The following is a 26,795-nucleotide window of genomic DNA, read 5'->3' on the forward strand; positions in this document are numbered from 1 at the left end:
ATCTTAAGAAGATACATCAAATTAATGCATCTCAATGGCCATGACTTTGGTCTTGGAGGATAAGATGTACAGTATCAGCATCTATGAGACAAACATGGTTTTTTCTTTTGCATAGAGCTTTTTGGACCTCTGTTCGTTTACAAAAATTAGATAGCTCTAAGTCTAATAAATGTTGGCACTGTCATCTTGAGGCTGGGACATTAGACCATATTTTATTATTATTTTGGAAATCAATTTGGCCTCAAATAAATAGGATGATGGACAATCCAGTAGCCTTGACTTATGATACTATTTTATTTGGTACAACAATGAGAGCAAAAAGTCAAATTTCGTCACATAATAATAAACTTTTATTCATTTTAACTGGAGTAGCAATTCAACAAATAACATGTAACTGGAAAAATTATGACAGATTAAGTTATAACTTTTGGTGGAATTCAGTATGCCATATATATATAAAATGGAGTGCACAATAGCAACACAGAAAGGTTATTTTGGTAAATTTCTGAAGATTTGGAGACCATTAGCAGATTTTTGTAATGATTAATAACATTTTTCCATAATAAGAGATTTGTTAAGTGGGGATGTGGGTGGGTATTATTTTATTTACCTTACAATATGTATGAATTAATTAATGCATTTTGAAGTATTAGGTTAGAGTTTCTGAAATAGGAAGGGAGGGCTTGGGGGGGCTTTTTTATTTTATTTATATTTGTCATACATATTAAATGATTTACATATTATCTAAAACATTATAAAAATATGAATATAAATATGATATATTGTACTTAAAGTATTCATGAAGGAAAATCAAGTGTGTGTTTATAAGATTATATGTATTTTTCTGATACACTTGTAATATGAAAAAATGAATAAAGAAATTAAACTAAAAAAGAAGATACACTGAATGGGGCTCCGACGTGAATTCAGTGTTTTGCATTATGTACTGTTTCAAGGATAGTATCAAAGTTCCAAAGGTACACTAAAATCATCCACATAAAATAATTTCATCCACATAAGAGCCTTAAAGGACCTAGTCCGCTAGGGATACAGGACCTAACATGGTCCGCGTTTCGACAAAAAGTCTTCTTAAGGGGTCTCACTTCCGGTTCACCACCACAATTGTTTCCCACGTACTCACCTTTATAGGACCCCCAGGGACCCCTGAAGAAGACTTTTTGTCGAAACGCGGACTGTGTTGGGTCCTGTATCCCTAGCGGACTAGGTCCTTTAAGGCTCTTATGTGGATGATTTACTTTTATGTGGATGGAATTATTTTATGTGGATGATTTTAGTGTACCTTTGGAACTTTGATACTTTCAAATAAAGTCCATTTGGGAACATCGTCACTCCACAGAGTTTTTTTGGTTTTCTCTGGATTTTCTTCTTTGTGGATATTTTGGGGTCAATTCCTTTTGTTGTTTGCTTGTTTCAAGGATAGTTCAAGGACAGCAACCTTTCTGGTTTTACTAAAGCACTGCCTTTGTTGCCAGGGATACGCAGGAACTTGACAAGCTCCTTCCCACTATAATGGGTGGATGATTTGTTTAAATATCAGGGAGTGAATATTTCAGCAGAACTTTCTAAATTATATGACATTAACATCCAGCCTATGCTGCAGGATATGCGCATAAAGCTCAAGCTTTGGAAGGCCTACCCACTATCTCTCTTAGGCCATACTTGTTTAATATGATAAAGGTACCACGATGGCTGTAACTGTTTCAGATGCTTCCCCTAATTTTATATATTGTACACCACTTAGAATTTTGATTAAGCGGTTTAAAAATTTTTTTTTCATAAACTTAAAAATTCTTCTTTTAAAAGTTTAAACTTTTTTAACTTTTAAAAGAAGAATTTAGCTTAGAAGATAGTGCAGGCCTATCTCTGGAAAGGGTGTAAAGCTAGGCTCTCTTTCTAGGTCCTTCAAATTCCAAAACAGTAAGGCTAGGCTAGGCTTATTGAATTTAAAACATTTAACGATGGCTTGTGTTATGCACCACATTAATGACTGGTTCTAAGGAGGTCAAGATTTTTCAATCCCATCTTTGGAATTGAGTTTGTTGGGTTAAGTCCACCTCAGCTGTTATTTACATACTATGGGCGTTCATGTTTCCTTAGAGTATCACATTTGTTGCCCTCTGTAGCGGTGGCATGAAGTCTTTTGAGAACTTGCAACAGGAATTCTCACTATTGCCTTGGGATTATTTTCCATATTTGCAGTCAAAACATTAAGTTACTAGTCTTTCTTGGGATGAATTAAGTGAGGACATGCAAGAGGAAGTGTCACCTAGTTTTTTTGTTGAGAGACAAAGAGACGGTTCCATTAAGATACCACAAATGAGTTGATCTAACAACATTATTTGTTGGCCTGGACTAAAGATTTGTAGGTTGTACTAACAGGGGTACAGTTCAAGGAATATGTTTTGGGCCTCCACTCAGTTACAAACAATGCCAACAACTGAGAACTCATTTGCCTTGTGATTGTACATTTTGCCAAATAAGGCCTCTGGTCATTGCTTGAAATGTTATACTCCTATGGTGGCCTTAAGTCATATGTTTTGGACGTATCTTTGGATTTACAGTTTCTGGAAACGATTGCTTCCCTACATCTCCACGTTGTGAATAGTTGAATGTCTTTGCTGCATAATTCTGGTCTGTCTGGTTGGGAGGGTAAACATTATTGTGTTTCTGCTTGATGCTTGTATTTTGTTTGACTTCATAATAAAAATGATTTAAATATAAAATGTGCTAAGATGAATATGATCATTTAGAAAGGTGCAATTAATTAATATTTTCTGTTTAATGATAGGATTAGTTGAAGTTGTTTGATGGGAACATTGTGGTTCAGTGATGGCTCCCATATCATTGGTCCTAAAAAAAAAAGTGACTGCATGAAAGAAGAACTGAGCACAACATAACATAATAACGGATTTCTATACCGCATAACCCTTAGTTCAATGCGGTTTACAAAAGATTATGCTATGAGTAAATACAAAGATAATATACACAGAGAGTTAGCTAGCCAAAAATTCAGAATAAAAAAGTTTTTGTAATGTTTATATGATGTTGATCTGGTCAATAAAGGGTGAAATTCTTTGTTGAAATGAGCACACAATTAATTAAAAATTCTTTAAAATAGGTTTGTTGCATTAGAAAGTCTGTACCATATATGAGTTAACTTCTGGTAACCATGTCAATCCAGGACTGAAGTTCAATGCCATCTGTGGTTTGTTTTAGAAATGAATTAGCCACTTGACAGAAATTCCTCACACTAATGATTTTAACACTTTAGAAGTCTGAACCTTCTGGTCTGTGTCTTTTAAGCTAGTACACTGCATGCATTTTCATGGCTGACGTTTTGAAGGCACTTACTTAGCAAATCCTTGAGGCTGCACTGCTCGGCCACACTGTGCAATCTCTCTTGGAGGTCTACGTCTTTTTCTACCGAGCTCCACTTATGCAAGAGCACCAACACAGCCTGGCTGGAAAAGACTCTCTCAGTCACAGTGAATCTGCCCATCTCCTTGAAGGCTTTCATGACCAGTGTTCGGTATCCCAGCACAGAGTTTAGCGTAGTGAAAAACTCATTCAACTGCAAGAAATTGACACAGGACCTGTGAAAAAAAGCAACAGTATTTCAGTGAGCAGGTTCTAGTAAAAAAAAAAGGCTTCAGATAAATCCTCTCACTAACACACAATCCTATAAGTCAGATGTTTGTACATGTGACAAGGATCTATTTAACAGCCAAAAGGAAGACTTGTGGCAGTCCTCGACATCAAACCAGAGCCCAGAATTAGAGAATGACAAGGTAACAAAATTCATCACCGTTCCTGTCCCCGCGGATAACCACGGGAAACCATCTTCATGTCATTCTTTAAGGAGAGAGGGAAGAATCAGAGTATGAATGGCCACAACCACTGACCCGTAAGCTTTGCTCTGAAGAATGCTGGTGTAGAAGGACTGAGGTTGAGATAGACACTAAAGAATGACAGTCTCTGGTATCCAGAGCAAATATTGTGATGTCATAATGCCTCATTCCACCAGTGCCTAAGAGCCAATCACATCAGTGATGTCACAAATGGCTTCATTATCCTTGGCTCACATAAGCACAGCCACTGACCCGCAAGCTTTGCTTTGAAGAATGCTGGTGTAGAAGGACTGAGGTTGAAATAGACACTAGAAAATGACAAGGGATTATTTCCCGCGGTTATCCACGGGGACGGGAACGGTGATGAATTTTGTCACCATGTTATTCTCTACCCAGAATGCACCCAAGTGAAGCCCACCTGTAAAATACATGCACTACCTCAGGATTTTTTTATTTTTTTTTTAACAGAACAGACTCCATAGGCTCTCGAAGCAATATGCCTTGCTTGATTTAGGGGGCAAGGCTTACTGCTGAGGCTCCTCTAAAAAAATGTGGGGAGGTGGAGGAAGTGGGGGGAGGGACCCCGCTCGAGACCCGCCGGGTTTGACACCCCCGAGGTCGGACGGACCCCCAAACAGGGTCCGCCCAAGCTCTGTCCGGCCAAAAACAGGGACTATAAACCCCCTAAACAAATTCCAACAGCCCTACCAAGGAAGATGGGTACAGATCACTTAACACCTGCTGGAGACTGAAAGAAGACTGAGGTAAATAGAGAAGGGTGTATATTATATACTGTCCCACAGTTTTGTTTTCAGTCTCCACCTGCTGGTCATGATTGGATATATACCCATTTATATATAAAGATATATAAAGATTAACCTCTACTGGTCTGGAGAGTGCTAAAGAATGTGTGTATTTACAAAATAACACTTATTTTATTTATTTTAAAACATTTATATACCGCTTACAAAACTAAGCAGTTTATAATCAACATACAAAATTATTTAAAAGACAATAGATCTTATATCTATCAAAAGCTACTTCTATCTACATTGCTGACTAAATTATGATTATCCATGTAATACCATCATTAAAACAATAATTCCACTAATCTTGCCCCATATCACTGCTCCTGTATAGCTAACAGTCCTATAAAGACTTTTCATATAAATGCAGCAACAAATTGAGTTTTCAAAAACTTTTTAAAGATCTCTCTCGAGCTACACAGTCGCAACTGAACTGGCAATTTGTTCCACAAATTCTCACCTGCAACAGAGAACATCGAATCTCTAATTCTTGCATATAATATATTCCTCTCCCTCTCGGTGGATAATCTCATAGCTTTTTCAGATCTCAATACCTTTCCCGGACGGTGTATCTCCACCAAATCTTGAAAACATCCAGGTGCTTTATCATATAGCACTCGCTGGATTATCGATAATACTTTACCCTTTGCTGTATAGGAAGCCAATGAAGCTGCTTCAAAATAGGTGTAATATGGGTCATTTGTGAAATGCCTATTATCATTCTACCAGCAGAATTCATCAATACTTGTAATGCTTTATTCTTAGATTTTACTACCCCCAAATACAGTGCATTGCATAAACAGCAGCATCTACTTTACAGACGTATTCCTTTGCATCTTAAAAAGGAGGCCACGTATCACGAGATAGCAATAATTTTGTATTGTACTGAAGTAGTATTAAATACATTTTTAGTGTTGCTAGAGAGCCTTTCTCCGAGTGTGCTGCGTTTGCTTTCAAGTGTGCGCCAAACCTTTTCATACGTCAGTTGTGTCCCCTCAAGAAGGCATCGTTTGGATGCCAAAACTAGGATCCTTGTTGGGACTTGTATTTTTTTTTTTAATAAAGACAGCTTTCCTTGGCTGACTGGACTCCTCCCTTGCCTCTTCTGCTGTACTGTCTAAGACTTACCAAATATGTTGACTAAGTTTTACTAAAACAAAGAGGAATTCATTGATCAGCTGAAGAGGAAGAAACTTTGGTCTCTCTGGAAGTCCCTCCTTGTCCGAAACTGCAAGAGATACTTGGGTATCTTTCTTTCCCAAATTTGTTACCCACAACTTGTGCGTTAAAGAGATGATACTAGCAAGACGCTGGCTTTCAAGATACCTGCAACACAAAATAAAGTGCCCTTTCAATTTCAACTCTTTTCATGAAAATAAAACCACTACCTTCACCTCTCTGGAAGGATTGTATCACCACTTTAATTGCTTTCAGTCATGTCCGAGTGTCATAGGTCTATTCCACAAAAATAGAAACATGATGGCAGATAAAGGCCAAATGGCCCATCTAGTCTGCCCATCTGCAGTAACCACTATCCCACGTGTCTATCCCACAATGTACGCAGAGAAAATGTTAATTATTATTTATATTTGGGAGTTTTTCAAAGATGTCAAGGCAGATGACTTTAAAATATGCAATGTCACCTCAGTAACAACTATAGAAAAATAGACAAATATAGTTCAAAATATAGACTGCAAAATATAAATCCTCATTACTTTCACATTTTGATCACTAAATTGAAAATAGAATAATTTTTCCTTCCTTTGTTGTTTGGTGATTTCACGAGTCTCTGGTTGCATTTCCATCTGACTGTGCATCCAATATTTATTTCTTTCTTTCTGCCTCATGCATGCTTCCTTTCCTCCAGACCTCATTCCATTCCCCAACCAACATCTCTCTATGTCTCTCCAAGTCCAACTTTTTCTTTCTCTCTCTCTCTCCCTGCCTGCCCCCCCAAGTCACCGTGCCGCCGATTTCTCCCTGCCCCACCCCCGAAGCCGACCCTGCTACCTGACATGCTAAATTCCCACTCCTACCCTTGCAGCAGCAGCAACAGGGACGGGCCAGGCCAGGTATGTGCAGCAACTGCAAGCAACCAACCCACAAACCTTTCCCCGCTCTGTCAGTCACCATTTAAAGTAAAATATTTCACTGAAAAGCCAGCCTCAGGGAAAAAATTAAAAAACAGCCCCTAAAAAAAAAAAGAATTGACGTCGGAGTGAAGAGCTTGTGGGCTGGCCGCGTCCAGTCGCTGCACATGCCTGGCCCGTCCTGTCCTTATTGTTGCGGTGGGAGTGGGGTGGGAATAGAGCGTTTTGGGTGGCAGGGTCAGCTTCAGGGGTGGGGCAGGGAGGAATCAGTGATGGCTTCAGTGGGGGGTGCAGGCAGGTAGAGATCCCAGACGGCCGCCAGCCCCAACAGGTGGCTCACGTACCCCCTGGGGTACACGTACCGCAGGTTGAGAAACAGTGGTATAGAAACTCGAATGAATGAATGGAAAAAAAAAAAAAAAAAAAAAGCAATATAAAAGTTTTAATAAAATAAATAAATACCCGTGGCCAAATGAAAATTAAAGGCATTGAGGGCAGGAAACCATAAGGCCTACCTGTACCAAAGTGGTCACCTTTCCTTGCCTTGGAATTCCCAATATGCAAGACATACCTTTTGTCCAGAATACTGAGTATCCACGTTAAAAGGCTGTGATCTCGGATGAGTCCATAAGCTGCCTTTGTAATGCATGCTGCCCTGTGCAGTATGTCTAGAATCTGGTTCTGCAAAAGATTGCACCAATACAGATGTGAAAAATAACCTATTGTATGAGCACTGCTGTGCATCTATTTGGCTTCTGCTTACTTTTTGCACACATATCTATAGGGGTAATTTCATAAAGGTTTTATGCATGTAATGCACATTTTACATGCTGAAAAGGTCTTATATAAACATGTGCAAACTGTGCTCACACAGATGGGCCCAGTTTTATGCGATCTGTGTCTAGGCATTCCTGGGGACATAGCTTGGTCAGAGGAAAGATGAAGGTGCGATGTACATGTGTATTTTGTAAAATATGAAAGAACACTTCCCCTTAGCACACATTTATATCAACTTGAGAGCAGGTAAATATGTAACTGATGTGCGTGTTATCGAGGCTAGTTCTGGGAGCCTATTTTAAAAAGGTACTTAAGTGCCTATGTTGTCTTTCTAAAATAGGCTTAAAATAGATTCTTTTTTTGGACTTCTCACATCGGTGTCTTGTTATAAAATCAGGCCCATAATTATACTTTGAAAGGTGTGATGAGATCATCAAGGTTTGTGTCACATGTTTGCAACCCTGAAAACCTTAATTCTTCATAGCACAATAAGGTATTTATAGAATCCAACAAGGGCATTCAATCATGTACATAACATTTTTACTCTTACACATTGTAGTTGTCTTTGCTTTGATCACACTGTCTCTTCCCGGAACTCTCTATTCTGTAACTGTTACGGTGCTATCGAACTACTGGCATGTACCACATCTAAAAATGTTGTGTACATAATTGAATGCCCTTGTAGGTTAATATACATAAGACAGAGTAGTAGAGCTGTACAACTACGAAAAATAAGGAATTATTTCTCTGAATCCGACTTCACCCAACTTCTATATGCCTTTGTCCTATCCCGCATGGATGGTACAATAAGGGAATCCCCAACACTATCGGCGGTAAGGGAAACCTGATTTCCCATACCACTGGTAGACGTGACAATCGGGTGGGTGGTAGGAGAAGCCCAGGCCTCTCCTCCGCCGACGGCCGATGAGTGGTGGATGAGCGAAGAGGAACCCTGCTTGCTTGCATGCAAAGCTGACGAGGATTCCCCTTCGCAGCGCCCGGAACACTTCAAGCACACACCGTACGCATTAACCGCTCGGTGGGAGCACAACGAGCACTTCATTAACTTCTTTGTAGTGCTCATTGCGAACCGCTAAGGAGAAAAATAAAACCGCAGGTTAGCAATAAAATTTAATTACGGGTAATTAAAAGTTTTCCTTCAGACTGGCACAGCCTCAGGACTTTTTTTTCTTTTTTTTACAAAAGAAAAAACTTTAGTTAATAAAGGAGCAGACATTTCAAATCGGAATATTCTAATCACAAAATATAAAATAAATTTTTTTTCTACCTTTTGTTGTCTGGTAATTTTATTCTTCAAATCACATTGGTCTCAGGCTTTGGTTTCCTTCTGTCTTCATCGTGGCATGGCTGGCTCCTGAAGGTAAAATAGGCCCAAGAGGAGCTGGGGAGGAAATGCTGAGTCTGACAAGGGCGCAATTTTTTTTACCACAGGAGCAAGACTTTTCAACGCTTCTACGGGGCGGTGAAAGGTCTTATCCCCATTGCCACGGGGCGGTGAAAGGTCTTGTCCCCATTCCTGCGGTAAACCAGTTGCAAATGTCCCCATTACTGCGGATTTACTGCGGTGACCACGGTTTACCGCAGTAAATGGTCCCTGTGTCATTTTCTAGTACAGAGTCCGCTGGGATAAATAGATGGGTGGCTAAACTCAAGGCAAGTTCTTTCTACAGTTAAACAGGATATAAGGAACTGATCTAAGTTAGTGTGTGAGGCAAGCTAGTCCAGGTGCAGAATGAGTGTATAAATCAGTCAACCTATGTATTAAAGGCTTGGGAGAAGAGCCAGGCTTTCACCTGCTTCTTGAAGTACAGGTAGACACATCCCCTTCTCTGGGAGTAAATTCCAGAGCACGGGAGCTATTCATGAAAAGGCTTGTTGGTGGGAATCGCATCGTACAATTTCTTACGATGAGGGTAGAGATAGTGACGTTCCTTTAGAGAACCTTAGCTAACTTATTCTTTAAGTATTCTGGCCTATTTTATCTGAGGACCATCAGTGCAGCAGGAGAGAGTGGGCATCTTGCCTGCTGCCGATTGGGGTGGGGTGGGGGGGAGAGACACATTTGGGTCAGGTCGAGCAGGATTTTTAAAATTATTTTTTTTTATTTAGTGCAGCAGGAGAGAATGGGCATCTCTCCTGCTGCCGGGGTGAGATTACAACCAGGATGTTAGGGAAGGGGTGTTGTGAAGCAGCGGAGAGATGGGTATCTCTGACACTGATTGGCACCCCTGGACTAGTCGCCTTTTTTATATCAATAAATTTTTTATTGAAAGAAAAACAAACAATACAATATATTAAAAAAACAATGGCAATACAGAAAACAAAACAACCCACTGACACCACTAGTAATATATCCAATCCTAATCCTCCACCAATCGCGGATCTCTGTTCCTGATGCTGCACAAAACAAACCACAGCATATGAAAACACTAAACTCTACAACTCCCTCCCATCCCCCTCCCCCATATAAAAAACCCACACACCTCACAAACCCCCCTCCTCATCTCACCAAGTCCAATACCAAAGCCCTTACCCCCTCAACCCCCATCCCCCCAGCGGACAGTTAAACTTGAAGTTTCCTAAAAAGTAATTCCAATCCTTCTGATCAGCTGCATAATAACCATGTTGTTTAGCGGTCACACATTCCATATAGAGCAGATGACCAACTCGAGCCCTCCACTCCACCTCCAGAGGTATCACTCTCGTCTTCCAATGCAGAGCAAGTAAACATTTAGCAGCTGAAAGTCGCAGGCGAAATCAATTTTCTGTGCCACCAAACCGGTCTCAAATTTGTAAGTCCCAGCAGGACTAGTTGCTTTTTTTTTTTGTTGCCAAAAGCTGATGCCGCTTTTTGAAAATGGCTTGGCATTTTTTAAGAATCAATCGGAGGGCTCATTTCAAAGTTGAAGAGCCCATCTGTATTTCAGTGTCAGAGACTGCTAGAAACCTCGCTAAAGACGGCGATAATCCGTTTTGATAATCAACCGCTAAACTGCGTACAGGCTAAACTGCCGGAAAACAGTTTAGCGACGGTGTTAAACTTTTTAGATTCTTGCCCTTAGAGTTTTAAAGTTAGCTTTGCAAGGTATTGGTAGCCAATGTAGTTTTTGCAGGAAGGGTGATGTGATCACGCCAATTACTGCCTTCTATCAGTCTGAATTAGTCGAAGCTGATGCAAACATACTTGACTGTAAAATGCTGTTTTGAACGCTCAAGCTGGTTAAAAATATTTAGTCTCATTATATATCTTTGAGATCCTTTTATTTAGTTGGTCTTGTTTAAATATGTGCCTGTAACATATTTAAACAAGAGTTCTGTCCCAATCTAGTTTTCTCAGTCCAAACTGTTAAATAAATAACAAACTTCTTTTTATTATGACAGGGGTTGTCATTAGAGAGTTGCGCGGGGACAGAAATCCCACCCATCCCCGCCAGGATCCTCTCCGTCCCCACCAGGATCCTCTCCGTCCCCATCAGGATCCTCTCCGTCCCCACCCTTCCCTGCAAGGAATTACCTCCATCCCCGCCAGTCCCCATAAAAAGCAGCAATTACTTCTGACAGGATCATCAATTCCAGTTTCTTTTGTGTTTGCACTGCTGTTTTCCTTATGGAATCTCTTTGGTGGAACCCCTTTTTTGTTTTCTGTTCAGGTAATTAACTTATAAACCCCCTCTTTTACTAAAACTGACGTGTCCATTATATTATATGGACGAACCCTGCTTCCAAAGCCTTCCATTCCGTGGGAGTCCCGTTGGCTAGAGGGGGGTCCCCGTGGGAGTCCCGTGGGCCAGAGGAGGGTCCCCATGGGAGTCCCGTGGGTTAGGGGGGATTCTCGCAGGACCCCCGCGGGATTCCCACGATCCCCGTTCCCATGCAGACCTCTAGTTGTCATACAACTCATTCTGAGGAACTGGGATTGGTTAAATTATACTTTTCGGTGGGAATCTCTATGTCATACTTTTAAAATGGAACATATGATGGCCAAACAACAGGGACATTATAAGATGTTTATGGATATTTGGGAGCCATTGACAAAATTCTGGAAAGGATGATGGTTGATTTTGCCCTTTGATCTTACATGTCCGGGGGGTGGAAGATAGTTATTTTTTAGGTATTTTTTTAAATTTTGAGTGCAATTTTTAAATATGTAGACAGGGGGGTGATAAATGTATTTGTCATAGAATACAATTTTGATTGAATTTAAGTGCTATTATAGTGTAAAATGATTGTATAATATGTTGCACTTATTTCTGGCTTCAAAATGAATAAAGATATTTAAAAAAAGAAGAAATAAATAACTTAAGAGAAGTTCGTTCACAAAAGGACGACTAAATTGCTAACTGCCTCTCTAGAAAAGTGTGCGTCAGTACATAGGGTAGGGGCAAGCCGAACCTACATGCAGAAAGTACAGCTTTAGAAAGTGTACATAGAGATTTTACCTGGGTGAGCTCATCACATAGGGAGCTGCTGAAGAAAGACAGAATGACGTGGAAGATCTTCTGATAATCATAAAGCTCGTAGCAATGTGAGTCTCGTAACCCTTCAGCCAGGAGTGCAAGAACCCACTCGCGCTCTTCTTTGTGCTAACACCCACAGAAGAAGAAAAAACCCATTAGCCACAAATTTACTTTTCACTCATTTGAATATATTTTTAATGCAGCTTCTCATCACCAGCTCACAAAAGGATCTTTGTGATTGTACAGTAATTAGAAAAATAAAAAAAGGCTCAACATTGACCTAATAGGCTAGTCTGGATGTCGAGCTATATATATATATATATATATATATACTGCATCTTGGGTCTACTGCATAGACGGGGTTTACACTGGAAGAAAGTCCCAGTCATTGTACAAGGGAGACACCTAGTGGTTGATCTCAGGGCCTATGAGTCTGGAAGGAACCCTAATATGTGGCCCATGACCAAGGACTGTAAATACAGTATTAAAGTGCTCAGTAACCACACTGGAAGAGACATTTTGGAGAAAAAGTCTATAAAAGGGTGTCCTGACAAGAGAGGGCAAACAAATCCATTGAACTTATTTATTAAAAATAACAATGTTCCATTATAAAATAGCCCACCTGAAAGTTATAAGTGCTCTGAGGCCAGAGTAACAGACTTGATGAAATTGGCATATATACCCAAATATAAACCAACATATTTTGTCTCAAAAAAGGAAAAAAAAATTGGGATCTCGGTTTATATTCAAGTCTCTCCAGTGACTGGTATTTCACTCCTTTTCTCCCTCCCAAAGCCCAGAATTACTCTTACCTGTTTCTCCAGCTGAAATGGACAGCAATGTTATGTGCTGGGCCAAACTGCTGACCTTGAGCATTTGTGCATGCTCAAGACCCAGTATATAACATTGGTAAATTCAGGTAAATTCTAGGGATGCAATTCATATTTTTAAAGATGCCATGAAAAGTTTATTAAAGTTACATGTCTAGATGAAACTTGGGAGAAAAACATTTATGAAAAACTTCCCTTTCGTCCAAATCCAGAAGTCCAAATGAGGTCATATATTATATTTAGACTGCTTTTTTAGTAAATGGAGTATTTTGTATGGAAATATGACCCCAAGCAGTAGTCATATGAGACTGCAGCAAGGGACGCCATTTTGAGGACAGCACCCAGAGTAGCCAGGAGCAACTGGATATTGTTCCGTGCCGAGCTCTACGCTTGTGGAGATGGTGCGGTATACAAACCTAAGGTTTAGTTTAGTTTAGATTGTTCCTAGTTAAAGAGCCCCTGGACTTCAGACCACCTCCACCGGACTGCCCACCCTGGACTCCCCAAACCATCAATATTGACATCCAGTTAGCCACTGGGGAGGGGGTTTTGGCAGACCTAAGAGGGGCAATACATCAGAGGGGTTAGGTCGAGGGGGGTGTTCCTAGTGCCACAGGCCAGGAGCATCAGATCGGGTTTTGTGCAAACTGATGCTCCTAAGCCACAGGAACAATGTTGCTTGCAAGGTGGCTCGCAAGCAGCATTATTCCTGTATGATGGGATTCAGCTACCACAGGTTGCTGAATCCTATGTGGCATCAAGGTGCAGTGAAGGATGAAACTTCATATCACCTTGATGAATTGCTCCCTAAATGAGGTAAACTCAAAATCAGCAAATTGAAACTTAATAGGACTATCATGAAACAGTAACAAAAAAATACATTTTTAACAGCACTGAAATTCAAACATAACAGAATGTCAGCATAATACTTATATTTGAGTCAACTGTTTTCCCCTCAGATATCCTTGGTTTATATCCGAGTATATATGGCACGTGGATTTTATAAAATACTTGCCTAAGCAAACAAAAGTAGGTGCTATGTTTCCTACTTCTATGCATGTAAACCCTCTGGCATTTCTATACATGGCTACTTGAGCACATATATGCTCAGATTGCTTTAAATAATTCTCTCCGAGGCAGGTGTAACTTTTCTACCTAAGTTTGAGCAAATAAATACACCATGTCTGGAAAAAACAGTACCCTTAACATTTTTCCAAATAACTGAAAAACAAATGGACTATTAGTAAAAAATTATTATTATTATTAACAGAGGTATTGCATGATGCTGTAAAAACTGGATGATCCCAGTTTTCAAAATGATGTCATTCAGGAAGTGACCATTAAAATCCGTTTTAACAAAATGGAATTTAGTGAAGATGATAAAAGTTGTGATTAAATTTTTGCAACAAACTAAGGCATATGGCGCAAACCTAATAAAAGTCAAACTAATGTATTTTCAAAGGTCACATTAAATATTTAAACAATTGCAAAATATTTTAAAACTATGTAAGGAGGTTCCATTTTTTCCCCAGACACCAACGGCCTCTTTTACAAAGCCGCGCTAGTGGCTACCATGTGGCAACAGCCCCGAAGCCCTTTAAATCTCTATGGGCTTCAGGGCCGTTAGCGTAGCGCGGCTTTGTAAAAGAGGCCGCAAGTATATACTGTACAGTACATATTTTATAAAATGTGTTTATCTCTCTCTATTTTAAAAGCACCTAATTCTGCAAAAATACCACTGTTTTACTCCCAGAGCATGGCTTAAAAAAATCACCCTCTTAAAGACTTGGATATTACCTCTAAATCAAAGCTATAGAAAAGCTTGTAGAAATCTGGCACTTTGTTCATATCCAAGGACTGATGGGCGAGAAGAAATCTGTTGATCTTCATGTACATGTGCTCCTCTGGGGGAAAATGGCACAAGATAACAGTGAGGGAAGGAAACGATTCATGTACAAATTCATTCTGATTTTGGGTTTTGATGACTGGTGCAGATTGCATGGTTATCTGTGCGACAACATCTTGTCTTTGAAGGGATGGCATTTTTCTGTTGCTACATTTTATAAATTATTTCTGTTTTTTTTATCAAGAAAACTATTTGTTTATAAGAGATTGTGAACGTATGTTAATTATGAATGTATTGTATTTTAATTATGAATGCAATTATGTAATTCGCACAGAACTGGAGGATGACACTCCTGAGGCAGGCGCTTCTGTCAAAATGCAGATCTGTGTTGAGTCAAATCAATAAAGTTATATCTTAATTTGATCCCTGTTTGGAATTGCATTGGTCCCTTATTTTTGTTTTTATGTATGAATCATATATGTTAGTGAACAGGTTCAACACTAAGGACTAGATTCAGTAGGTGGTGGCCAAATTTGGACCCTGGAAAAAATGTGCACTGAACCTTATTTTATAAATGGTGCTCTGACTTGGGCGCAATAGGGCCGGGATCTGCACCCAACTTTTAGGCATGAGGATTTTCACCAACTGAAACTTGATGTAAATCTGAGCATATAAATTAGGTATGGATCCCCTGAATTTTATAATACTGGGGGCATTTTTAGTGAACACTCTCGACCTGCCCCTCCTTGGCCACATCCTCTTTTCAGTTGTACATGCATCTTTATAGAACAACATATAGCAAGATACACGTGTAATCCCAATTTTTGCCAATTGTTAGCGCCCAATTATTGGTGCTAAAAGGCTCGTTAACACAATTAAATTGCACATGCAAATTAAGTGTGTGCAATTTTGAGGACCATTTATAGAATGGGGGAGGGGTTAATATAACTCTATACTGCCTGATTTCCAGATTCAGAACACCATATTGTTATTTGTCTATTTAAGTTCTCGGATACAAAGTCAGCAGGTAATTCCTGTCACAAGGTTTTATCTTCTCCCCTCAGCAAAGCGTCTTGTTTAGAAGGGATGTGAAACGAACAAGATCCGTTCCACTGTCTACGTATCTTTTCTCTCTAAGGAGAATGCCTCCGGATATCCGTACCCAGATGACAGAGTGTGTGCAGGACGATTTCGGGACCAAGAAACGGATCTTGTTCGTTTCAGGATGCAGGTGAGTTAAGAGGAGAGGGAGGGAGCAGTAGCTGCAGGAACTGGGAGATGATTCCAGCAGTGTCCCTGCATAGTAGATTTTGCTGATTTCTTGGCTTCCATAGTCTGTAGGAGCAGTTCTAAATTGTTGTATGGCCAGCAGCTGCGCCCCAGGTACATTAGATAGATTGTGAGCCCACCAGGACAGACAGGGAAAAATGCTTGAGTACCTGAATAAATTCATGTAAACTGTTCTGAGCGCCCTTGGAAGAACGATATAGAAAACTGAATAAATAAATTTACTTTTTTGCCCATCCCCCCCAACATCATTAAGGGGGGCATTCATGAAAGGGCGTTGAGTTAGCATGCACATTATATTTCTATGGGCATCTTTAGCAGTTAGCACATGCTAAAGTACTTAACGCACTTTCATGAATTGCCCCCTAAGGGCTAGATTCACTAAAGATAGCGACTCAATCGCTGTTGGCCAATTCTCTGGCCGATTTTCCAATAGCAATTGATTCACCATCAGGTTTGCATGCAAATCATTTGCATGCAAACCCACCGACTCAATCGCTCAGTGAGCGATTGATACAATACAGAGCCCTAACAGTAGTGACAGGGGAAGCAGCCTCTTGTCACTGTTGTCAGGGATTTTGTTGGTTTATTTTTAAATGGAACAGATGTTCTGCGCGCCATCTGTCCCATTAAAAAAGCCCCATCCCCCCCGAACCCCAAAAAGATAGCAGGAGGGATGCCCACTCCCTCTTACCCGGAAAGACCTTCCCTCGAAGAAAACAGCAGGAGGAATGCCCAGTTCCTCCTTCCATCGGATGCCCCTCTCCAGGCCCTTGTGCCCCCTTATTTTGAAGTTGGGAGCAGGAAGTACTGAAAAAACCTCCTGTTCCTCCTGTGATGACACTGAGCCTTAGGCCCCTCTCAGGTGCATCATGTGATGCACCGGGGAGGGGCCTAAAGCCCAGTGTTGTCAAGGAAGGAGCCAATCAGGGACTTCCTTAGGCTCCTTCCTAAGGAAGTCCCTGATTGGCTCAGATGCCTCAGGCCCCTCCCAACAGAGGAGCCCGAGGCGTCTGAGCCAATCAGAGCCTTAGGCCCCTCCCCATGCATCACATGATGCACCGGGGAAGGGCTTAAGGTTCAGTGTCATCTTGGGAGGAGCAGTTTTCAGTACCTCCTGTTCCTAACTTCAAGGTATAGGGGCCTGGAGTGGGTATCCTCCTGCCTTTTTCTTCAGGGGAGGTCTTTCCGGGCAGGAGGGAATGCGCATCCCTCCTGCCGTTTTTTCGGGGGGGGGGGGAGGGAGGTAGTGGATGTCTTCGTGGCAGGAGGGAGTGAGCATTCCTCCTGCTGTTTGTTTTAGGGTCACTGAGTTTGTCGGAGGTACACACATTTGCTGGGGGTCGTTGGGAGAGGGTTGTTGACAGCGGTGGGGGTTTTTTTTAATGGGCAGATATTTTGCTTGTGTAATACACACAAAATATCTGTGCCATTGAAAAAAAATGAAAAAATCCCCAAAAAGCAGGCAGACCTGTCAGTAACACAGATATCAACAGGTCTACAGCAATCGGGTTTTAGGATCGGTAAAATAAGTTTCAAGTTTATTAAAAGATTTTTTAAACTGCTTAATCAGGTTTCTAAGCAGTGTACAATATAAAATTACATAAAAACATATTAAAACTGGGGATACTGGATAAAATCCAAGTGGTCATAATAAAGCACTGATAAGACGTATGGACCTACTTCAAACAATGGGAAAGTGGGGAAGAACTACAATCGTTAAAGAAAAGTGCAACACAAAAGGAAAATACAATAGGTTAGGGTAAAAAGTAATAATTTAATTTAATTTTTTGTCCTTAAGAGGACAGTTGTTATCCAAAAGCATCCTGGAACAAGAATGTTTTAGTTTTGCTTTAAATTGTTTTATATCGGATTCACTGCGCAAATGGTTAGGCAGCGAATTCCAGAGAGTAGGGGCAATGACGGCAAAATTATTGGAGCGCAACGTATTAATCAATTTTAAAGAAGGTATAACAAGAAGATTCTGAGACGTTGAACGAAGAGATTTGAAAGTATTATAGGGAATTAAAAGTCTGTTAATGAACTCTGGTTGGTTGTTTAATTTTGTTGTAAATGTTAAAAGTAGGATTTTATAACTGATTCTATGTTCAACTGGTAACCAATGCTAAATAGCCAAGCAATGTACGTGAATCAAACGCTTGGCTATTTTGCATGGGGTTTTACTAATTTGCATGGCCGGATCGGAAAATTGGGCGATCGAGGGGAAAAATACACGGTGGGCCTTTAAGTGAATCAGGTTGGTTAGTAGCGATCGTCACTAAACCTGTGAAAACAGGTTTAGCGACGATCGCTGACTTTAGTGAATCTAGCCTTAAGTGGCCTGAACATAAATTTGATGAGCATTTATTTTCCTTCTCAGGTAGGTAATGACAGGTCAATTAATCCAATCTTGCTTCATTCTCCCACCATATGGGATTAAAAAAACATTTTAAATAAGTGGATTGGTCTTTGGGTTTACAAGCAGTAATATTTTGGAGGGCACATTTTTACATTTGCCAGAAACTGTGTTCTTATTTAGAATTTAGGAAACATCTTAAGACAGAGTTATTCTGAAAATCTGGACACCAGGTTCAGTGATAATGGTAGATGTGGAAAGATGAAACTTAGAAAACTGATTTTTAAAAAACCCCGAATGAGAAATTTAAGAAGAAAATCTTTGAAGATAAAAGACAAGCCATACATGAAAAAAACATATTTTTTCTCTCAAAAAGTTGGATTACTGGGATGGAGTAAGGGGCTATGTTTCATTAACTCCATAAAAAATGAGCCCCTCAGGCAGTTGAAGTAAAAAAATCCTTCAGAGTTGCAGAGCTAAGGGAAGTTTTCTCATGCTGAACTCCGTCAGATGACATCATCCACTTGAGGACTTGCTTTCTTGTTTGAAATGTCAGCCAACTGCTACTCTCAGCACAAATGGATGCAGGAGCTTGTGGAGCACCAGATCTAAATTGACTGTTATATCCAGATCTGATTGACCTCCACTTTGTGTTTTTAAGATATATATATGGAATAGCACAGGGCTTCCCAAACTTGTCCTAAGAACTCTACATTCAGTCAGATTTCAGCACAGCCATAATGAATATGTATAAGATAAATTTGCATACAATAAGAGGCAGTGCATGCAGATCTCTCATGTATATCATTATGGATATCCTGAAAAACCAAATTGGTTGTTGGGGGTTCATACGGGAGATTTGGGATGTACAGAAAGAGTAATTTATACATTTAAATGTCTGATAACTTTGGGCCACATTTCTACATATTCTCAACTGCCTATCAGCGTGCTTCAGGATTTTCACATATACGTGATGTCTTGGCTGATCAAGTTTACTCTCCTGTTACAAGAGGATAAGGCAGAAAAGAGATCAGAAATCCATCCCATTCAACCTCCTTAGCCTGTCTCTCTAGTGACCTCCAGTGGTGACCTCTAGAAGAGGCACTCACCGTAAGATACAGAGTGCTGTTACAGATTTCTAGAAATGGCTCTCTTTGTACCTGGTCTTAGAATTTGCTTAGCTACTTTGGCGATGTAGAGTGTCAAGGAGAAAGTCAATCGGAGATTCTGCTTCTTGATCCCACTTTTTACCACATCCATTAGATAAAGCAACTACACAAGAAAACCAAAAATAAATAAAAACAATATGAATGGCGTCTTAATTAGGACTGAGAGTGCAAGGAAGCTGATCTACTTGCATTCAAGTCATCATTCAAACATGAGCAGTCTAATGACTTCAACTGATTTAGTGGCTGGAGCAATGGGATGAGAACCAGACAAATCAGGGTTCAAATCGCACTCCTATGGCCTTGGAAAAGTTACTTTTATCTCCAATTGCCTCACATTAGAGAGATTTATTCTACTTGAATTCTAAGAATGACATTAAGCATCATTTGGAAAGGTGGATTAAATCTTTTTTTTTTTTTTTTAAATCTTTATTCATTTCAAATCTTAAATCAAGTACAATATTGACATTTATCAATTAAGCATTCAAATACACTTGAAATCCTATAATTGATCATCATAATATAAAATATTACCCCCCCCCCTTATTTATTTATGACAATGATTTGTTTCAATTATAATCAAAAATACACACACCCCTCCCCCCCTTAATGTCTTAAAATTTTATACAGGGAAGAATATTTTTAATTTTTACAATAATCTATTAATGGCCTCCACACATCTTGAAATTTGTTATAATTTCCTTTTTGGACAGCTAGTGTCCTTTCCATTTTATATATTATGTCATACAGAGTTCCACCAAAAACAATAATTAAGTCTATTCCAATTCTTCCAATTGTAAGTGATCTGTTGAATGGCAACCCCAGTTAAAATTAGCAATAACTTGTTATTATTAGATGAGATTTGTTTCTTAGCCCTCATTTCTATACCAAATAAAACTGTGTCATATGATAAGGCCACATGATTTTCTAATAGGGAATTAATTTGATTCCAGATTGATTTCCAAAATTCTAATATATATGGACAATACAATAACAAATGATCTAAAGTCCCTGCTTCAAGATGACAATGCCAGCATTTATCAGATTTAGATGGATTAAATCTAAATAATTTCAAGTTTTACTTTACATACATAGGTAAACATATCTAGATCTATACACATATGCATATATATGTGTGTGTGTGTGTGTATATATACACACAAACACATACACTGTGAACTGAAAAAACATACCAAAATGTTTTTTTGTCGTATCTTCCACAGAACTCGGCCAATTCTTATGAAATTTAGTTTGTCGTGTCCTGAATAAAGTTGATGTAAAATGTTGTAAATATTTCCCACCGCACCATAACACTACCTTGTGAAAATGATTTGTGAACTGAATAAAAACACATCAAAGTTTTATGGCATATCTTGCAAAAAAATGTAAAGTCAAAAAGTAATATTTCAATTAAGCAGATGTTCAAAGTGTGCTCCTTTTGCACAAAGGCGTGCCCTCAGCCTTGGCCACCACTGATCTTTGGACTGTAAGATCTTCAACATCAGATATCGCTGTATAGTAGATGTGTTCCTATATCAGCTCCCAGATCTGGCAGTCAACTGAGTTTAGGTCTGGTGAATTCGCAAGCCATAGGTCTGGATCAATGAAATCTGGGGTCTCCTGATGTAGCAGTTCTACAGTGTCCTTTGCCCAATATGCTGGGGCATTGTCCTCTTGGAAGATGGTCTCCTAACATGCGACGGATCGCTGCAACAGCTTCTGCATCAAGAGGATGTCCGATAGTATGTGCCGTTGATCTTAACCCCAGGATCGATGAAGAACAGAGTTGTGAATCCAAGTTTTGAGATTGTGACTGAGACCATGACTGATTGGCTGAAGATTGGGCAGGTTCATAGTAAGCGTTTGGCATTAACCTCACACTTCAATTTTGCTGAAGGCATGTACAGGCGATCATTCTTTGTATTACCTGATTCACTCCTTCGCAGATGATATCCAACTGTATCTACCACTAGGAGAAACCTGTGATTGCAAAACTCCTAAACTGCTTCTCGAAAATCAAAAACTGGATATCCGTCAACAAATTACAACTAAATGCCTCCGAAAATGGAACTTCTTTAGATCTGCAAAGAACATTGCAACTACATCCGTCCCTCTCTACGCTGGAACTCGACTTACCATAACTGCAAAAGACCAAGCACACAGCCAAGGAATACTCCTAGACATCAACCTATCGCTTTCAAACCACATCTCTTAGGTGGTATCTTCCTCATTTTACTACCCGAGTCAACTCCGGAAAATAAACTACTTTTCTGAGTCTGACTTCACCCAGCTACTCTATGCCTTAGTCTTCTCCCACATGGACTATTGCAATGCGCTACTAAACAGTCTCACGGCAAAGAACCAGTATGTACAAAATGAGGCAATCACACTTCTAAAAAATCTCCATCCCTGCGACCTGTTTTCCAGGCTCTATTGTCGACTCACTGGCTACACGTAGTCAAACATTGTGTCTTCAAGAGCCTGATGCTAGCATTCAAATCCTTGCCAACATGGTATCGGGCTATGTGACCAAGCTTCCTCTGTACATGCTGAACAGGTCCCTCCGCTCCCAGGATAAAATACATCTAAAAAAACAAACATCCCCCTGGCTGTGTCCTTCAACTGCAAACTGCTAAATGACGTTCCTACTTCCATTTCATACTGAGCCACTGGAATCAACTACCTTCGCAGATTAGATCCCTTGAAGGACTCAACTTCAGGAAAGCAATAAAAACATACATACCTGTTCACATTCCTCCCCCACTCATGATGACTGATAGATTACAAAGAAATGAATATTGATACAAGATCCTCAGTATGTGTTGCATTAGGATAAAAACTTGTATTGAAAAATCTTGCACTGTAACTATGGCAAATTATAACCTGTTAACTGTATATTGTGAATGCCGAATGCCGATCTGGGCTCTTTGGGGAGGATGGGGTAGAAACAAATTAAATAAATAATCAGTGAAGCTACTGTAAATATATTTTCATCTGTAAACCAGATGAAGCTGATGTTGTGTTCCAGGTACTTGGTCAAAAGCTGCTTGTACCGTTTCAGGCATGTGTCTTTGTTGTGTAAAGTTAACTCTTGGGCACAACGCTTTGTAAGACACTTTAATTTCAGATCATCATGAATTATCCTAACCACAGTTCTTTGGCTTATTCCTGCTCATCTTGCTATTTGGCGAGTTATTCAGGGCTCCTTTTACTAAGCCGCGTTGGGGCTTTGATGCGCGGAATAGCACGCGCTAAATTGCCACCTGCGCTAGACCTTAACGCCAGCATTAAGCTGGCGTTAATTCTAGCCGCGTAGCGCGCTCTAAAATGCTGCGTGCGCTGAAAACGCTAACGCGGCTTAGTAAAAGGAGCCCTCAGTGTTTGTGGCTTCCTCCAGGGCAAGACAAATGATGGGATGTATCCGCAGAGGTTTCATCAGCAGGAGACCTGAAGTCATGATGCCGTTATACAGATCCATGGTGAGGCCTCACTTGGAGTACTGTGTTCAGTTTTGGAGACCACACTACCGAAAGGACGTGCTGAGGATCGAGTCGGTTCAGCGAATAGCCACCAGGATGGTCTTGGGGCTCAAGGATCTCATGTATGAAGAAAGACTAAAAAAATTGCGACTGTACTCACTTGAGGAAAGAAGAGAACGGGGAGACATGGTTGAAACGTATAAGTACATCACGGGACGTATCGAGTCGGAAGATGATATCTTCTGGCTCATGGGACCCTCAACCACCAGAGGGCATCCACTGAAAATCAGGGGAGGGAAGTTTCATGGCGACTCCAGGAAGTACTTCTTCACCGAAAGAGTGGTGGATCATTGGAACAGACTCCCACAGCAGGTGATTGAGGCCAGCAGCGTGATGGATTTTAAGAGAAAATGGGATACTCACGTGGGATCTTTAAGGGAGTGAATTCAGGGGGGGGATACTTGGAATAAGCAGACTTGGTCGGCTATAGCCCTTTTCTGCCGCTTGTTTCTATGTTTCTATGTCCTCCTGCCTCAATACAAGATTGTGTACGTCAATGTGCTCTTGTGTGTAAATGGAGCGCGGCTATCCGCTGCCTGGCTTATGATCCACAGTGTCTGTTGCTCGTATCTTGAGCAGCCGCACATCAAGGCCATTTTTGTTCCAACCCTTCTGAGGGAACTCTTTCAACAATCGTCGACTGCTGTAACCTTTTAGCAGTACCAAGTTCTTTACCAGAATTTGGTCTTCTGCAGTGAAAACCATTTTGATACAGAGACTGTTTAGAAACTATTGCCTGCTTCTGCATGTATCCCATAGCAACAACTCATTTTCACAAGGTAGTGTTGAGGTGGGAAATATTTACAACTATTTTACATCTTCATTCAGGACACGACACACTAAATTTCATAAGAATTGGCTGAGTTCTGTGGAAAATACGACAAAAAACATTTTGGTGGGGTTTTTTTTTGGGGGGGGTTCACAGTGTATACACAATGCGTAACAATTCCCCCCCCAAAAGTGTGTGTGAGGGGGGAGGAGCTGTCAATAACTAAAAAACAAGAGATTGAGAAAGCATCTTCCATGGTAGAAGTATCAAAGAAATTCAAGCTAGAAACATATAAAACTCTTGAATAAATATGGAACTAGATTTGTGCGTTTTAGTTCAGGTGCTAGAAACATGGTGATAAATGGAATTAAATATGGAGAACAGAGTAAGAAATAGGGACTCATGCTCGTATTATAGAATGATCTGAGCATGGAGCTGATGAGCTGTTACTTTGCTCTATCTTTTCATCCAATTCAGGCTTACCAGTTTCTTATCTCGGAAACGAGCCCCTTCCAGGTGGGAGTAAAAGGATCCCAGCACATAATTAGCTGCCGCTCTCAATCTGGAGTCATAGCTACTAAGAGCAGCTATAGTCAGGCCCAGACCATTTACGTCCACAAACTTAAAGCAATCCACTACAAACTCTGCGGAAAGTTTTTCAAGAGAAAAATAAATATTATGAGGGAATGCATTGCACATCTTACATTCAATTAAAAATAATTTAATCTACTCTCACAAATCTACAAGGTGATTCTATACACTGCAATATTATGAATAGAAACCTTTTCCTTTAATACTATAAATGCCACCGATAGATCATACTAGAGCCAGTAATCAGCCAAGAGCAATGAGTGGGCACTTCTAGGATTAGAGCAAACCAATATCCTGATTTTAATATTTTAAGGGGCTCATAATCAAAACTTAAACATGTCTAAAAACCTGCCCAAGCACTTGGATGACCTAAAAGATGATATGATAGAGGTCTACAAAATCCTGAGTGGAGTAGAATGGGTAAACATTAATCGATCGTTTATTCTTTCAAAAAGTACAAAAACTCTCAATGAAGGGAACACTCAATGAAGTTCCATGGTAATACTTTTAAAATGAAAAGGAAGAAATATTTTTTTACTCGATGAATAATTAAGCTCTGGAACTCATTAGGAGAATGTGGCAACAGCAGTTAATGTATCTGGATTTAAAACATTTTTGGTAAAGTTTCTGGAAGAAAAATCCATAGTTTGCTACTGAGATAAAAGGGGGGAAGCCACAGCTGCTCTTGAGAGCAGTGGTAGCATGTAATGCTGTTGTTATCTGGGATCTTGTCAGGTACTTATGACCTGGATTGGCCACTGCTGGAAACAGGATACTGGTCTATCCAGTACGGCTGTTCTTATGGTCTTCCTGTAAAAATTAAGATTGTATTTTAAATGTCTAAGCTTAGTTTTTAAATTATTTACCCAGTAAATAGTAAACCTTGTATAATCTTTATGTTCACTTTCTCAAATGCTACTGACACAATATTCATAGTGCATAAGTTACCCATTCATGGGCTTTCCTCATGAAGAGACTATCAACACGGAAGTTTATCTATTCAATTATGTTTAATGTAACTTCTTAACATTTCATAAGATTGTAAAGACACTTTTATATCATTCTGCCTTTTGAAATAGAGTTGTATGTCTGGGAAAAGGTGACTACGTCTTCAGAAACAAAAAAAAAATGAGGTTTTAATGAATACAACAGTCCAAACTCCATCCTTTTATGTGAAAAAATAAAAAAAAGTTACCAGTTCAAACCTTTTCAGCCTGCTTATAATAATAATAACTTTATTCTTATATACCGCCAACAATCTTGCGACTTCTAGGCGGTTTACAATGAAGAGAAACTGTACAGACAGCGAATTACAGAGTATAGCATTGAACATTTCAAGGGTCCCACGACAACAAGAGGGCATCCGTTGAAAATCAGGGGCGGGAAACTACGAGGTGACACCAGGAAATTCTTTTTCACTGAAAGAGTGGTTGATCGCTGGAATAGTCTTCCACTACAGGTGATTGAGGCCAGCAGCGTGCCTGATTTTAAGGCCAAATGGGATCGGCACATGGGATCTATTCACAGGGCAAAGGTAGGGGAGGGACATTAAGGTGGGCAGACTAGATGGGCCGTGGGCCCTTATCTGCCGTCTATTTCTATGTTTGTATGTTTCTATGTTTCTATCTAGTGATAGTAACAGGAGAGTTACAGGGTCTGTGTATTACACGGTTTCACAATGAGTAGCATTATACAGTCGACGATATTCAGAGCATAAGTAGGAGAAGAGAAAGGAGATTGCGCTTTGAGTTACAAAGGTGCAAGGCTGCGAAGGTGAACCCATGACATGAAAAATTGGGCATTCTCAATATTTTGGACCAGCCCAAGGAGAATAAGATAGAAATAAAGTCATCAACAGTCTTTTTTTCTGCCTCGTCTGTAAGTTGCAGAAGTGGCCTAGTGGTTAGAACCCCTGCCTCAGCACTCTGAGGTTGTGGGTTCAATCCCCGCATTGCTCCGTGACCCTGGCAAAGTCACTTAACACTCCGTTGCCCCAGGTACTGTAGTTAGATTGTGAGCCCACTGGGACAGATAGGGAGAAATACTTGGGAGTACCTGAATGTAATTATGTTGTTATTACTTATTTTTAGTTTATCAGGTACTTTAGCTAGATTGTGAGCCTTCGGGACAGATAGGGTAGTTTTTCTCAAGTACCTATTTTCATTTTAGTTTGATACACTGTAAACTGCTTAGGTCAGTAAAATGCAGGAGCGGTATATCAAATCTTAAATAAACAAACATAAACCAGCTTCGAATAGAAGTGGTATATAAGAAATGTAAATAAATAAATTAAAATAAAATCCTCTAATTTCCTAACTAAACAAAGATTTAAAAACTGGAAAGTAATCGCCACAAAGCAGACCTGGTGGACAATAAAATAATAAAACATTC

At 39.9% G+C, this 26,795-nt stretch overlaps 1 protein-coding gene across 3 annotated transcripts in view; it reads right to left on the reverse strand.

Annotated features, from left to right (window-relative positions):
- The window catches only part of URB1 (URB1 ribosome biogenesis homolog), a 152,823-nt gene that overhangs the window by 13,903 nt on the left and 112,125 nt on the right, over positions 1-26,795 (reverse strand). For all 3 annotated transcript variants that reach the window (XM_033949919.1, XM_033949918.1, XM_033949920.1), the window contains 7 exons: positions 24,297-24,457; positions 19,500-19,611; positions 14,648-14,754; positions 12,003-12,146; positions 7,337-7,446; positions 5,804-6,001; positions 3,373-3,614 (listed from right to left, as the gene is read on the reverse strand). In XM_033949919.1, the coding sequence (XP_033805810.1) occupies positions 3,373-3,614; positions 5,804-6,001; positions 7,337-7,446; positions 12,003-12,146; positions 14,648-14,754; positions 19,500-19,611; positions 24,297-24,457 (1,074 nt within the window). The remainder of the gene's footprint in view (positions 1-3,372; positions 3,615-5,803; positions 6,002-7,336; positions 7,447-12,002; positions 12,147-14,647; positions 14,755-19,499; positions 19,612-24,296; positions 24,458-26,795) is intronic.

This window comes from Geotrypetes seraphini, chromosome 6 (assembly GCF_902459505.1).
Source record: "Geotrypetes seraphini chromosome 6, aGeoSer1.1, whole genome shotgun sequence".
Classification (NCBI taxonomy): Eukaryota; Metazoa; Chordata; class Amphibia; order Gymnophiona; family Dermophiidae; genus Geotrypetes; species Geotrypetes seraphini.